We start from the raw sequence: 16,398 nt of genomic DNA, 5'->3' as shown, positions 1-16,398 counted from the left end.
ACTGGAGAGGTTTTAGTTGGGGGCTGAAGGTGACAGCTAGTGGTGTTCTGTTATTTTCTTTGTTGGACCTGTCTTGTAGGAGGTGACTTCTGGGTACTCGTCTGGCTCTGTTTTTTCACTTCAGCAGGTGGGTACTGTAGTTTTAAGAATGCTTGATAGAGATCTTGTAGGTGCTTGTCTCTATCTGAGGGATTGGAGCAAATGCGGTTATATCCTAGAGCTTGGCTGTAGACAATGGATCGTGTGGTGTGTCCTAGATGGAAGCTGGAGACATGTAGGTAAGTGTAGCGGTCAGTAGGTTTCTGGTATAGGGTGGTATTTACGTGACCATCGCTTATTAGCACAGTAGTGTCCAGGAAATGGACCGCTTGTGTGGATTGATCTAGGCTGAGGTTGATGGTGGGATGGAAATTATTAAAATCATGGTGGAATTCCTCAAGGGCTTCTTTTCCATGGGTCCAGATGATGAAGATGTCATCAATGTAGCGCAAGTAGAGTAGGGGCATTAGGGAATGAGAGCTAAGGAAGCGTTGTTCTAAGTCAGCCATAAAAATGTTGGCATACTGTGGGGCCATGTGGGTACCCATAGCAGTGCCGCTGACTTGAAGGTTTATATTGTCCCCAAATGTGAAATAGTTGTGGGTGAGGACAAAGTTCAGCCATCAGGTTAGCTGTGACATTATCGGGGATACTGTTCCTGATAGCTTGTAGTCCATCTTTGTGTGGAATATTGGTGTAGAGGGCTTCTACGTCCATAGTGGCCAGGATGGTGTTTTCTGGAAGATCACCGATGGATTGTAGTTTCCTCAGGAAGTCAGTGGTATCTCGAAGATAGCTGGGAGCGCTGGTAGCGTAGGGTCTGAGGAGAGAGTCCACATAACCAGACAAGCCTGATGTTAGGGTGCCAATGCCTGAGATGATGGGGCGTCCAGGATTTCCAGGTTTATGGATCTTGGGTAGCAAATAGAATACCCCTGGTCGGGGTTCTAGGCATGTGTCTGTACAAATTTGTTCCTGTGCTTTGTCAGGGAGTTTTTTTAGCAGATGGTGTAGTTTCTTTAGGTAATCCTCAGTGGGATCAGAGGATAATGGCCTGTAGAATGTGGTGTTAGAGAGCTGTCTAGCAGCCTCTTGGTCATATTCCAATTTATTCATGATGACGACAGCACCTCCTTTGTCAGCCTTTTTGATTATGATGTCAGGGTTGTTTCTGAGGCTATAGATGGCATTGTGTTCAGCATGGCTGAGGTTATGGGGCAAGTGAAGTTGCTTTTCCACAATTTCAGCCTTTGCACATTGACGGACGCAATCTATGTAGAAATCCAGTCTGTTGTTTCGACTGTCCGGAGGAGTCCACGCAGAATCCTTTTTTTTTTTTGTAGTGCTGGTAGGGGGGATTCTGTGGGTTAGTATGCTGTTCAGAGGTATGTTGGAAATATTCTTTGAGTCGGAGACGTCGAAAGTAGGATTCTAGGTCACCGCAGAACTGTATCATGTTCATGGGTTTGGAGGGACAAAAGGAGAGCTGGAATTGATATGCAAACTAGACACAATCAACTCAGGATGAATAAGGACTGGGAATGGCTGAGCCATTACAAACTTTGAATCTATCTCCCCTTGTAAGTATTCTCACACTTCTTATCAAACTGTCTGTACTGGGCTATCTTGATTATCACTTCAAAAAGTTTTTTTCTCTTACTTAATTGGCCTCTCAGAGTTGGTAAGACAACTCCCACCTATTCATGCTCTCTATATGTGTGTGTATATATCTCCTCAATATTTATTCCACTCTATACGCATCCAAAGAAGTGGGCTGTAGTCCACAAAAGCTTATGCTCTAATAAATTTGTTAGTTTCTAAAATGGAAGATGAAATTCAGTGTTGACAAGTGCAGAGTAATGCATGTTGGAAAACATAATCCCAACTATACATACAAAATGATGGGGTCTAAATTTGCTGTTTCCACTCAAGAAAGATCTTGGAGTCATCATGGATAGTCCTCTAAACTGCTCAATGTGCAGCAGCAGTCGAAAAACGCTAACAATGTTAGGAACCATTAGGAAAGGGATAGATAAGAGAGAAAATATCGCGTTGGCTCTATATAAATCCATGGTACGCCCACACCTTAAATACTTCATGTAGTTCTGGTTGCCCCATCTCAAAAAAGATATTTAGAGTAGGAAAAAGTTCAGAGAAGGGCAACAAAAATCATGAGGGCATGGAATAGCTTCCAGATGAGGAGAGATTAAAACGACTGGGACTATGCAGCTTGGAAAAGAGATGAGTAAGGGGAAAAATATGATAGAGGTCTATAAAAATCATGAATGGTGTGGATAAAATGAAGGAGGAAGGTGTTATTTACCTATTCATATAACACAAAAACTCTGGGTTACCCAACGAAATTAATAGGCAGCAGGTTTAAAACCATACATAAGGAAGTACTTCTTCCCACAAGGCATAGCCAACCTGTAGAACACGGTACCGATATATTTAAGTTTATTTTGGTTCTGAATCTGAACAAAAACAAAACAAAAAGGCAAAAAAAAATTCACAACAGAAATTCTGAAAAATTTCAATTTTTCATTCAGATAAAACTAATTTAATATTAATGTCAAAAAAATCTTGACTCCCTTTCCATCCAAAATTTCTTAAAACACAAAAACAAAAAACAAAAACACACATCTATCGCCCTGTTCCCACAAAACAGTTCAAGTTAGGGTAGGTATACACTTGCAGTAGCATGCAGAGTATATATGCTACATGCCCAGATAGCCTGGGTATAAATAGCAAAGCATACAGGTCTGTCGCATCTTACGCGCATTTAACATGCGCGATTTCAACTTTACGCGGTCGGCAAAAACAAAAGAAAACAAAAAAAAGAGAAAACACAACTATTTTAATACTATACCTGTAATGTGGGTGATTTCGCCCGCAATTGAACTCAATGGGATTTTGGCTATACGCAGTTTTCGCTTTACGCGCTAACCGCGGAACGGAACCCCCGCGTAAGATGAGACAGACCTGTATGGTACTGCACCTCTTAGATGAGTAGAGTGCCCTATACACCTCAGCCCTGGGGTATATACCCTACACAACTCTCTACACACCCAAGCACTGCCTCCCACATCTACACTGCTTTAAAAAAAGTAGTGTATATCCCACTGCTTCCCAACTATTGGAGCCCTTTCCCACTGCAGTGAAAGGCTCTGGCAGTGAGGAAAGGCTCTTGTAGCAGAGAAGCATGGGGAAAGGTTTTGGCAGCTCCCTTAGGGGTCTTTCCCCCCATCTTTCCCCCACTAGAGCCTGTCCCTCCTGCCCCCCACCCCAAGCCTTTCACTGCGCTGTTTGACACACCACACACACACACACCCCCCAGTGAGTGTGGACACAAGCTGCTTTCCAAGGCAGTGCGTAGCTCATGGTGGTGTGCAGCGTAAACAAGGCCTCCGATGAAACTACATTTTCTGACAGAAAACGTAAAATCAAAAGGTTTCAGAGTGGTAGGCGTGTTAGTCTGTATCTGCAAAAAGAACAGGAGTACTTGTGGCACCTTAGAGACTAACAAATTTATTTGAGCATAAGCTTTCGTGGGCTACAATCCACTGCATCGGATGCATGCAGTGGAAAATACAGTAGGAAGATATATATGCACACAGAGAATATGAAAAACTGGGTGCTGCCATACTAACTATAACGAGACTAATCAATTAAGGTGGGCTATTATATATACTTTGGCCAAACCGGACAGTCTCTATGCAAAAGAATAAATGGACACAAATCAGACATCAAGAATTATAACATTCAAAAACCAGTCTGAGAACACTTCAGCCTTCCTGGTCACTCAATTACAGACGTAAAAGTCACAATTCTTCAACAACAAAAACTTCAAAAACAGACTCCAACAAGAGACTGCAGAATTTGAATTAATTTGCAAACTGGACACCATTAAATTAGGCTTGAATAAAGACTGGGAGTGGATGGGTCATTACACAAAGTAAAAACTATTTCCCTATGCTAATTTTTTCCCCTACTGTTACTCACACCTTCTTCTCAACTGTTGGAAATAGGCCAACCTGATTATCTCTACAAAAGTTTTTTTGTTTGTTTTTTGTTTTCCTCCTGCTGATAATATCCCACCTTAATTGATTAGTCTCGTTATATTTGGCATGGCAACACGCAGTTTTTCCATGTTCTCTGTGGGTGTGTGTATATCTTCCTACTGTATTTTCCACTGCATGCATCTGTTGAAGTGGGTTTTAGCCCACAAAAGCTTATGCTCAAATAAATCAAAAGAGTTTTCAACCAGCTCTGCTAGAAACTAAGACAAAATCTCTTACCAGTTTCATTTCTTCCGCTGACATGTGGAGCTGACTGCCGGAAGGCACCGAGATTCACTTTTGGGGGCCTCAGAGGTTTCTTTGGAGGGGAACCAAGAGATTCAACTGAAGGAAGTGGTTTAACTTTTGGAGGTTTGCTATCCTTGACATCAAGTTGTCTTTCTGTGCCAGCATGATGGAGAAAGGGTTCTGATGCTGTTTGTAACAAGAGCCACAAGGAGAGAGTCAGTTATTACTTCTCATTTCAAGTAAAAATTCATGTAGGACTGTTTGCATAAATTGGCCAAAAAACTGGTAGGAATGTCAAACAGTTTCCTTCCCAGTTAAAATTTGCCTATTCTCATTTTATACATAGACACTTACTCAGCGTGGGGCCTGATTTTTCAGTGGTGTTACAGAATGAAAAGTAGTAAGTAAGTAGTAGTAAGAAAGTAGAAGGCTCTTTTTCTGTTTCTTTAGATTGTTATACAATTGGCCACCTTTGAGAGCAATCTTTTTCTTGATTTGTTGTAAAAAAATAAAAAAAAAAATTGAATTTTCAGTGCCAATAAGTTTTTCATTTTTTAGACTTTAGCAGTATAACTCTCTTAAATATGCAGCTCCTATAAGGTAGCTTTCCAGAGTAAACAACGATTTTATAGAATCATAGAACTTGAAGGGAACTTGAGAGGGCAGCTAGTCCAGTCCCCTGCTCTCAAGGCAGGACCAGGGCCAGCGCGCAACCCATTAGGCGACCTAGGCGGTTGCCTAGGGCACTACAATTTGGGGGGCGGTGACCACGGCGGTTTTTCAGCAGCGGGACCTTCCGCCGCCTCTGTGGGGGGCGGCATTTCGGAGTGGGACCTTCCGCCGCCTAGGTCAGCAGAAAAGCTGGCAGCACTCTTGGGCAGGACTAAGGATTTAATCTTTTCAATATTTTGGCACTAAATCTGAAGCTGATCAACTGAACTTGCTCCTCAATACCTCCTTGGTAGCACATTTCTAGAAGAAATGCCCGAAGGAGCAAGCTCATTCTTAGTTTGGACCTGAACTTCCCGAAGTTGGGGGAAATGTACAGATCTGAGGATTCAAACCAGCTCCATTTTTACTCAGAAGTTATCTTTATAGAAAATAAATCCCTTAATTTTTTGCCGAGCATATGAAACATGAATACCATGACATAAGAATCCAGTCTGTCCAATGTTCAGTGTAAGGAAGGATAGGCAAACTGATTCAAATGAAACACATTCTTCCTCCTTAACCCTGTTTCCAGAACTTGAACTTACCTCCCACCCAGGCCTCTGCCCCCCAGCAGCTTGAAAGGACCTAGCTAGCCAGTTACTCACCTTCCTTTCTTTTCCTACCCAAATTATTTGTCAGTTTTGTGCACCCCTACATATCAGTTCTCGCCATATCTTGCCATGCCAAAGCGCCACTAGAAGAAAGTTCTCTCTGGAAGCCTCCTGCCCAATTCTGCAGCATGTAGGTACCCATCCCAACTGATCCTATATGCTCTCTCTTTTGGATCTGCATTAAAGTTCTCATGGCTGAGCCTCAAAACTGGCAGAGTGCCATATAAATACCACGTAACGATGTTGAGAGGATGGATTTACCTTTCAGATACTGAGAGGTCTCACTTGGCTTGTGTGGATCATAAGCAAGCTGAGAGAATCCAGTTGTCTTAGGGCTTTGCTCAGTGCTCTTGTAACCGCTAGATGGACGGGGAGGTGATGAAGTCTGGAGCAGTATAGGCATTCTGCTGGCGGGGAGAGCTTTCTTTTGGGTGGAGAAATCCAGTACTTGCTCCTTCCCAGCACTCCTCATTTTGTTGCTCTCTGCTCCGAGGGTAGTATTCAGAACCCGTGGCTGAGCAGAAGGGTTCCCACTTATACACTGTGATGGTGGAAGCACTGCACACTTTCTGTCATTCTGAGCTGAAGCACTTTCCCAGATCTGCAGAGTATGATGGAAGGAGTTTAACAGTTCTTCCTCTGAATTTGCATTAACAGATGCCTGCTGAGAAATGCAAGAAGTTGGACGGGGTTTCTGCGAATCCCCTCTAGGAGGTGCATCTCCACAAAGGGCTCCCTCCACGGCTTTATTCTTTGGGTCTTCATTCTTCCCTGCTAGATACATGTTGACATGCTTGACTCTAGGCAATACGAAAGGTTTGGACTGCATTCGCTCTGAGCTATGCACAGCAGAACAAAATTGTTCTCTCTTTTGTTCTAACACCAGCACTTTCCCTTGGTTCAGGATTCTGGGACTGGACACACCCTTAGTGTCGGAGCTTGGTAGGTGTAAACTTTCTGCCGGCGGCTTCTTGGGTGGTTGTGGCACAGTATTTGAAAAATTGGAATCATTTTGAAATTTTGCTCGGAGTGCTCTGAAGTCACTTATGCCTTCCTAAAGGAGGGGAAAAGCAGCAGAAAGGTTATTGTCATTCTCCAAAGAGGCAATTAGTTCATACGGTTCATTTGGTGGAAAAGTGGATGAAAATTTAATGGCACATTTACAAAACATTAAGTGAATTGCCAAAGGGTGCAGATACCATACCCCTCACCCAAAACTAAACAGAAGACCAATATTAAGTCTCATGTGTTTAAATTTAGACAAGCTACTTCAGCATAAACCCCTCCCTCCCCCCACCATTTACACGGTCTCCAAAGGAGTAATCAACAACAGTGACTTGCAGATACAGAGATAAGGTGGGTGAGATAATATCTTTTATTGGACCAACTTGTATTGGAGAGAGACAAGCTTTTGCCAAACAAGGACACTCCACCAGAGAAGATGATCAAATCATGGAACAGGCCACCTAAATACCCCAAGAGAACTTGCTTCAATACAGAAATAAAATCCCTTCTGACCACAGACTTAGTTGTCACCTGTTACCTCACACTGGAAGGGACTGGACTCGATGACCTTTCAAGGTCCCTTCCAGCTCTATGAGATAAATAAATATATGGAGATATACCTATTTTATTTTATTTTATGTGGAGTGTCAAACAACTACAACCCATACTCAATGGGGATCCCATCCTCAACCTCCACTTCTGGCCTCAAACAACCCCAAAACCTCTCCAAGATCATCATAATCAGTGGCAAGTTCCCCACAACACAGCAACTCCAAGTGGCACCAGAACCTGCTGGAACAATACATTTCCACTGCTACAATGATCAACACCTTTCAAGATCCATGGATCCTACACATGCTTATCACAACATGGGATGTACCTTATCCAGTGCCCTACCTAAACTTAATACTCCACCAACTATGTGGGTGAAATGAGACAATCACTACTCTTAAATGAGCTCACACAGGAAAGACCACCCTATCACCTGTGGATTAACACTTTCTGCATCCGAAGAAGTGGGCTATAGTCCACGAAAGCTTATGCTCTAATAAATTTGTTAGTCTCCAAGGTGCCACAAGTACTCCTATTCTACTTTCTGCAAAGCGATCTGACCTATCAATCCTCACCCTCAAAGGAAACCTGCACAACACTTTCAAAAGACGAGCCGGGAAGCTTAAATTCATTACTCTGCTAAACACTAAAAATCATGGACTGAATAGAAATACTGCTGTAATATGCCACAAATCCAATCTGTAACCCACTAACCTGCTTTTTTTGCAGAGGTGTTAACGGGCCACTCTACCTCCAATAGTCCCTTACAATATGTGCTAACTACTTATTCTAAACGCTCTGTTCCAGTTTGCATTTTGCTGTGATGCTGGTAGTACCTTTCCTAGACCCAGGGAAGAGCTCTGTGTGGCTGGAAAGTGTGTGTTTTTCTCTCACCAACAGAAATTGGTCCAGTAAAAGATATTACTTCACCCACCTTGTCTCTCGTATCCTGGGATCGACACGGCTATAGGTAAACTGGATAGTGACCTGCATAGGCACAGGTTGGAAAATAGTTGCTTGGTTACACTCATTACGATCCTGCAAGGCACTGAACACACCAATATTCCATTAAAGACAATGGCTTCAGAAGACACTCAAACCACACAGGATCAGGGCCTAGGTGAGAGACAAGGGTTTAGGAGTCATTACTAATGAGGGAGGGAAACAATAAGGGTGTCTCCTCAGCTGTAAATTGGTGTAGATTGGTCATAGATCCATTGATTTTGGGGCAGATCAACTGAAATGAAGAGTGACTCATAACTAGTTCCAAAACTCATAAGCTAGTATTTTTCAAGTGCTAAATTGTTTCAATACCTCTCCCCCGGCCCCTTTGTTGTAAGTGCTGGAAATGATACAAGCTAACTGACATTAAACTATTTTATTTAAGGACATGAAACACAGTCATGTGTGCCTGCTGCTGCCCAGAGCACCTAATACCCTGTCCACCCACAGACTAGCTTTCTAGTGTCGCCTTCTCAGAAAAGGAATTACAAGAACAATCCTATCCATCAAGGTCCCCTGTATTGTTAAACAAATCTTGCATCTCTCACACATGACTGGTTCTATTGACTTCAGTGGAACTTCGTACATGAATAATACTTTGAGGCCAAATTGTATCATCTTAGAATAAGTGGTAATTCACTCATTCTTTTATCTCATGTCAGTGCAGTATGGAACTTGTATCAAATTTCCAACACATTCCTTGATCCTCAGATTTATAATCACCACTATTCATTCAGCGTGCCAGATAAACACATAACATGGGGTAGGAAAGACAAGTTATCCAGACAGGAGAATATATTATCAGTAAAAGTCATTTTTCTACATTTGCCTGAAAGATTAGCATTTTTTTAAACTTGTTAAATTTAATTTTAAAAAGGTGTGGGCAAAGTTTAGTGAACTTTATAGGTTTGTCCCATTTTGTCCCAGGCATTTTGCTGACCCATGATGAAAAATAAGGCATCTGTGATATTTATCTGCAATACACTTTTTGAATTCAGTCCTGAGCAAAACTAAAGAGAGCCGGAGATCAAATTTATGAGCTACTCAAGTCCTTGGACTGCTCTATAAAACTTGTTATCTGCCATGATTACATTAGGTGCGCCTGGTTAACTATTTAGTTCAATGCAAAGAATTGTGATACTTCACGAGAACCTGTCTAATGAGGAAATTGGAAAAAAATAATTTACGACAGAACTGCCTTCTTCAGGGTGGGGGAGTGGGGAAGATGTGCTTAGACCCGTAACGTTAAGGCAGAACAGATGAATAGCATACTGAGGTTTTACTCAATTTTATTTAATTGCAGTTATTAAACACTGACAATTTCTCTTGAATAACCCCTTTCAGTAATGTTATTACTTTCACATGACAGTGTATGATGTAAAGAACCTACCCCGTGAAGGAGAGTGAATTGCTTCTATTATATTTCATATTTGGGACCAGCGATGTGACGCACTATAAGAAGCTTGGCTAGTCTATTACGGAGTTTAAAGGGAATGGAGATTTCCAGAAAGAAAACTGATTCACCCTCTATCCAAGTCACCACAGAGAGCCATGACTACATCAAACAGATAATGGGACAAAATAAGGTGCCATTGTTTCCATTGCAGAGGCACAAAGCAGCTGTGTATACTGAAGCTACACCTGAAGGACTTAACACTGTTTATAGCTCCTTAAATGCATTTCAGGTGTTTAATGGTATCAATGAGAAACTGGGAAATACAAGAGACACACGCAACTGAACACGAGGGAACAAGTAGTTTGGTGCTTATAACTGCAATCAGCATGTTAGACAAGACTTGTCTTCTTTGGTACAGTGTTCATTAAACCCACATCTGTTTGTTAACTAATGGCAAAATGGGATGGCAAGAGTTAACAGTTCTGTCTTCTGTTCTGTGTCCTCCCACTCCCCACCCTTGCCTTAATTAAAAAGGATGTGAATACAAATCCCTCTTTCCCCTCAGGTTATTTCTCTTGCCTTGAAATGGCAACTATAATTCACTTTGCTTAATTAATTGACAGGTTCTCTAGTTTCACCCTGGCTTCTTTAAATGTCTGTGCCGCTATTTTTCCCCTTTGCAAACAAGGGATCTAGGAATGAAGAGTGATTTTTAAGTGCAGATGTTGTTAAAGCTTTATAATATGTCTATGCTAACTGCAGCCATAGTACTTTAGGCTAGGGAACTCTCCAATTCTCCCTCCCTCCCTCCCACACATCTTGAAAAGGAAACACATTCACATTGTCAGATTCAGATGGTTGGCGTTTTCTACACTTTGTATGCACATGAAACACAGACCTAAGAAAGGCACACTTGGCACTACCATATGTACTGGAGCTGGGTAAATCATTCATGATACCATATTCACTGAGATTATGCCTATTTATGAAAAATTATAACACTTGAACAGATCTAACAGATTCCATGCAGTAGGGTGCCTATTATGGAAACAAGACCAAGTCTGAATGAGGACATTGTAGAAGCCCACACTTAATAGTGGAGATAAAGAGAAGGGAGGCTCTTTTAAAAAAAAAAAAAAAAAGAAAAAAAAAAAAAAGGCCCATCTCAAGCACATGCTAAGTAGGCAAATCCTAGAGAGGTCAGTTTCACAATGAAATCCATGGTGACCCTCCACTCCTACCAACCTACCAGGTCTCTCGAGGTTCTTCCCAATGTAGGGTCACTGCTTCCCCAAATCCCCATGAATTTCTGGAGGAGAAATAGGAAATAGCCTGAAGCACACCCTAAGATAGCAACCAAAGCACACACAATGTGGTAGGAAAGGAAAACACCACAGGCAGAAAGTAACCTGTAAAAATTAGCATAGTACTATTGTGATAACAAATTTCCTCTAATTGTGAGTTCAATTGTAAAAAGCGAGTGTAATTTCATAAGATGTCACAATAATCTATAACACAACAAACGCTGGTAGAAAGAGTTGCAGAAGGCAGACAGAAAGAATGAATCAGTCCAAACGAAGAGGCCCGCTGATAGAACTCAAGGACTGCATTAAGATCATGCTGGGTAAATAAGAAGAGCGTGGAACTAGAAATGGTGAACCAGAACTGATGTGTTGGAAACTAGACCTGATTAGTGGACAAAACAATGACAGGATATTCCGCCCATCACTCCCTTTTGGGGGTCCTTAAGGAAAGACTTTGTCAGGGAGAAACTTGGCTACTGGAGTGAGCTTCACCATTATGGCTGTTGCCACGCCTACCCTCCCCCAGAACTCCAAGCCTTCTCACCCTAATCTTGAGATGTCCTGACCAAATTGGGCCAGAGAGGAAGTCATTTGACATACAGTTTCACATCTCAAGTGGTGGGGTATCATTCTCCCCCCCACCCCCCCGCCGTGTCCTTTTCCTGCCTCACCTTATTTCTTCTCTTTTCTCTCTTTCCTTCTGCTTAATACAAGTCTGGCTTAGCCTGACAACACAGTATTTTTTGCAACACTATTGTAAGCTTGTGACCAGAATGAGGCAACAGCAATGCCCTAAGCAGCCCAATCCTGCTATAAGTTGGGTCTCAGTGTGACCGATAAGGCCACGTGCTGGGCCTGTGTTTCACCAGCAGCGAGGTTGCAAGCTGTGTTTTCTACCTTGGCTATTCTTTTCTCTCCCCTCTCGTATGTGTCTTTTTTTTTTGTCCTCTAGGATACAGGATTAGACTTAAACAGCAACAGCAGCATCTCCAGCCCATCTCAACCAAATTCTCTTTTCCTCATGAGGACAGTTATTACAGTCAGGGCCGGCTCCAGGCACCAGCTGAACAAGCAGGTGCTTGGGGCGGCCAAGGGAGAGGGGCAGCACGTGCGGCAATTCAGGGGCAGCTCCCTCTCGGAGCGAAGGACCTGCCACCAAACTGCCGCCACCAATCGCAGCTTTTTTTTTTTCCCCCTCCAATTGCCGCTGCCGGTCACGATTGTGGCTTTTTTTTTTTTTTTTTTTTGCTTGGGGCGGCAGAAATGCTGGAGCCGGCCCTGATTACAGTCTTTCACACCAAAGAGACCGTCAAACAAAGGCGACTTTCCTTCTAAAAATAAAAACTCTCCAGTGTAAGGGCAAGGGAACAAGAGATGTTGTTAAAATGAAAGCCTTACGTAAGATCTTCATTTCAAATGCTTTCACTGTTTTTCCTTCTTTTCTTCATCTTTAATAAAAGGTTAAAGCAGGGGTCGGCAACCTTCGGCACGCGGCCCATCGGCCTAATACGCTGGTGGCCCGCGAGACATTTTCTTTACGTTGACCGTCCACAGGCACGGCCCCCCGCAGCGCCTAGTGGCCACGTTTCACCATTCCCAGTCAATGGGAGCTGCGGGAAGCAGTGGCCAGCACATCCCTGAAGCCCGGGCCACTTCCCACAGCTCCCGTTGGCCGAGAACAGTGAACCGCAGCCACTGGGAGCTGCGTGGGGGCTGTGCCTGCCGATGGTCAACGTAAACAAAACGCCTCACGGCCATCAGCAGATTACCCTGATGGGCTGTGGGCCGAAGGTTACCGACCCCGGATTAAAAAGATTTTTAATGGTGTTTGCCATGGTACTAAGCAGATTGAGGTCACTGTACACCAAACCAGAACCTTCTTTTAAACTGTTTAATGTTGCTCCTTAACTGGTTATGGTAACACCTTTAGCCCATGTATTAATTTAAATGGCATGTAACAGTAGTGTCAGGGCTCCCTGGGAATCAAGCATTCACAGAGTTAGGGAGCTTCAATTCCAGGCATCAGAGGAGCTTAGAAGTAAAGCCCCCCCCTCCCCCCATCTGCCACTTGCCAATATAAAAACTGCTGCAGGGGTAGAGGATGTATTTTTCTTCTCAGTTGCCTGTTCTGGGTGGGGATAGGTCTTTTCCTAGGGCTTCCAAGAGCCACAGGAGATTTTGCAGGAGTGGTACAGGCCTGTCTCCAAAAGATACGAGATGGGTCTCCAGGAGAACCAAGTGACCAAACAGGGTAAAGGGTACTGGACTTCCAGGGAATGTTGGGTGGAGAAAGGAGTAGAATTGAGGTGTCCTGGTAGGATTCACAGGCCTTTTAGCTGTGTAAACATCCTCCTGTCAGAATCAGGATAACTTCAAACCTGACTGATCTGAGTCGGTCCAACACTCAATGCAAACCCTTTGCACAGATTCAGCCTGTGTGAGAACAGTCAGTTAAACTCAGATGGACCATGTGGCTGACCTCAGTGCTAAGCATGGTGCAGCCTTAAAAACAAAGCAGCACCTCAATCTGTAAGTACATTTTGTGACAGCGTACCCCATAAGGCTTTATGGGGGAGGGAGTGCTTATAAATGTATGTATGACATAACTGGAATATGTTTTGTGCTGCCTGTGCCATGTAATATATCTCCGTAAAGGTTATGGTCTACTACATCTATTCATCCTATTTGTACATGTAACCCTTCTGCCCATCTAAGTTGGCAGCAACAAGGGCCGGGTTCTGTATCTAGGGGTTCCGTTTCAATAACACAATGCAAAACCGGCTCGAGCCCCCACCCAGTGACCTGGGACAATTACATACCACCCCCTGGGCACCTCTAAGAGGCAATACTTCCCCTCTCGCAAGCACGGAGTCTGAGTGTAACAGAAAGTGTTTAATAACATGAGGTAAACAACATCAGCATTAAATGGAAAAACACCACAACTAGAGTTTTTAGACCAAACCATGAGCGAAGACCCACCCCAGCAAATTGGGCCGTGTCCTCTCCCGTTGGTTCTTGAAAGCAGCGACCCAAGAATCACCAAGGTCCCAAAAGTCCACCAATCCCAAAGTCTCTTGGGTCCAGCAACCCAAGAATCACAAAAGTCCCAAAAGTCCGACAACCCCCCAAAGTCTCTGTCCATGATCAGTGCAGCCCCAGAGTTCAAAGGGGGGGGGTGAGCAGGGTGTTAAGGGGCACCTTACGTGATCCGAGGCCAACCGGCTGCTTCTCCGTGGGGTTCCACTGCAGCCTTCACCACGAACTGCTCCACTCCACCCACAGTCCCACAAACTGCTCTGGCAGCTGCTCCGCTCCGCTCACCGACCTGTGAGCCGCTCCGCTCCGCTCACCGACCTGTGAGCTGCGCCGCTCTGCTCACCGACCTGTGAGCTGCGCCGCTCTGCTCACCGACCTGTGAGCCGCGCCGCTCCAGCCGTCCCTTGGGCCGCTCCCACAAGGCTCTGCTCTGCTAGCTGCTCCTCCAGCCGCTCCGCTTCGCTCCGCTCCAGCCGTCCCTTGGGCCGCTCCCACAAGGCTCTGCTCTGCTAGCTGCTCCTCCAGCCGCTCCGCTCACCGACCTGTGAGCCGCTCCGCTCCGCTCACCCCTGCTAAGCTAAGTTAGCTTAGCAATATAGCTTCAGGCTCCCCCACTAGTTAACACAGCCTCAGTGATCTCAGCTCTTAAATAGCTTTAGCTCTTTTGTGATTTCAGCTCTTAGTGATTTCAGCTAGTAGTAGGGGAGCCCCAGTGCTGGTGCACTATTGGCCCAAAGTGAACTCAGCTCAGCAGTCTGTAACTAGACTCCTAAGGGAATCAAAGTTAGCTCTGACATTCAACAGTGGAGAGAGGAGGTAGTGCAATTGGTGTTTTAACCCCCTCGGGGAGGGGGCCACACCATCAGGTACAAATACCTGTCCCCCATCCTCTCTCAATTCACTGGGTTTTGTAACCCATGCCCCTTGACAAGCAAATGCTACTTAGGTAATGGTGAATGACTCACTCAGTCCTTCTGTCATACACCAGTTCCACTGGCCTTGATTCACAGAATCAGGGTAACAAAACTTTATTCTTCCTGCCCCAATAACAGAGAAACTGGGGATCCCACACCAGCCAAAGTAACCACTTTGAGTTGCTGTTGTTTCCTGCCAGGCGAGTGGGTGTGCCTATGCAAACAAGATCAGCCCCTGGAGTTCTTTTCCACACTCGCCATAATTCACCACCAGATGTCAGGGTAGAGCTCATCCTGACTCTGCTTACATCCATATATATAATTTTCTACTTGAGATTAAGAATATGGGCTGTATGCTTGCTTGGTTTCTAAGTAAGCTTTGTGAGGCATTTGGTCAGCTTCTTTAGGAAGGAATTCGCCACGTTAAGTACCCGATCAGGAAACACTTGGGGAACAATGAATCTTGGAATGCTCCAATCCACATAAGAAGTCTTCCTGGAGACATGCAAGATACCATGTGGACAATGGCTTCGGCCTGTAAAGACTGAGTCATGCAGGGACATGTGACTTGCCCAGGTGACTCCAGAACTCCATCTTGGAGCTGGACTTTGCATAGGAGGGAGGAGCGGGGTCTCCACCCACAAGAGAGAGTCTATTTAAACCCTTGGGAGACCCCTCCATTTGGTCTTCAGATGGCTAAGGAAGGAGCCTCTCCACCCCCATCCCCCCCCCCCGGATACTTGAAGGGAGAGAACAAAGGACAGTAGCTACAGGGAGTGTGAGTGATTGCTGGAGATTAGCCTGTAAAAGGGAGCATTCTGGAACTGGTGAGGAACTTATCTGTATTTAGTTTGATTAGACATAGATTTGCGCATTTTATTTTATTTTAGTTGGTGACTTTGTTCTGTCTGTTACCACTTAGAACCACTTAAATCCTACTGTCTGTATTTAATAAAACCACTTTTTATTTAGTAATTTACTCAGAGTATGTATTAATACCTGGGGGAGCAAACAGCTGTGCATATCTCTCTATCAGTATTATAGAGGGTGAACAATTTATGAGTTTGCCCTACATAAGCTTTATGCAGGGTAAAACGGATTTATCTGGGTTTAGACCCCATTGGGAGTTGGGGAGGGTTACCATACGTCCGGATTTTCCCGGACATGTCCGGCTTTTTGGGCTCCAAATCCCCGTCCGGGGGGGAAATCCCCAAAAGCCGGACCTGTCCGGGAAAATCGGGACATGCGGTGCCGGGGGCCGGGCCGGCGGTGCGGGGCCGGGGGGGGCTGGGCCGGGGACCGGCAGTGCTGGGCGGGCCAGGGGTGCTCAGCCGGAGCCCCGGGGGCCGGGCCGGCGGTGCGGGGCCGGGGGGGGCTGGGCCGGGGACCGGCAGTGCTGGGCGGGCCAGGGGTGCTCAGCCGGGGCCCCGGGGGCCAGGCCAGGGACCGGCAGTGCTGGGCGGGCCAGGGGTGCTCGGCTGGGGGCCGGGCCCGGGGCCGGCACCCCAGGGCCCGAGCCGA

The 16,398-nt window shown here is 45.0% G+C and overlaps 1 protein-coding gene across 3 annotated transcripts in view; it reads right to left on the bottom strand.

Annotated features, from left to right (window-relative positions):
• The window catches only part of FYB2 (FYN binding protein 2), a 70,698-nt gene that overhangs the window by 36,300 nt on the left and 18,000 nt on the right, over positions 1-16,398 (bottom strand). For all 3 annotated transcript variants that reach the window (XM_054038044.1, XM_054038046.1, XM_054038045.1), the window contains exons 2-3: positions 5,930-6,722; positions 4,338-4,532 (exon numbers count right to left, since the gene is read on the bottom strand). In XM_054038044.1, coding sequence (XP_053894019.1) covers positions 4,338-4,532; positions 5,930-6,722 — 988 coding nt within the window. The remainder of the gene's footprint in view (positions 1-4,337; positions 4,533-5,929; positions 6,723-16,398) is intronic.

Source organism: Malaclemys terrapin, chromosome 8 (assembly GCF_027887155.1).
Source record: "Malaclemys terrapin pileata isolate rMalTer1 chromosome 8, rMalTer1.hap1, whole genome shotgun sequence".
NCBI lineage: Eukaryota > Metazoa > Chordata > Testudines > Emydidae > Malaclemys > Malaclemys terrapin.
Note: the sequence above shows the minus strand (reverse complement) of the source record. Positions and strands in the feature narration are given on the sequence as shown.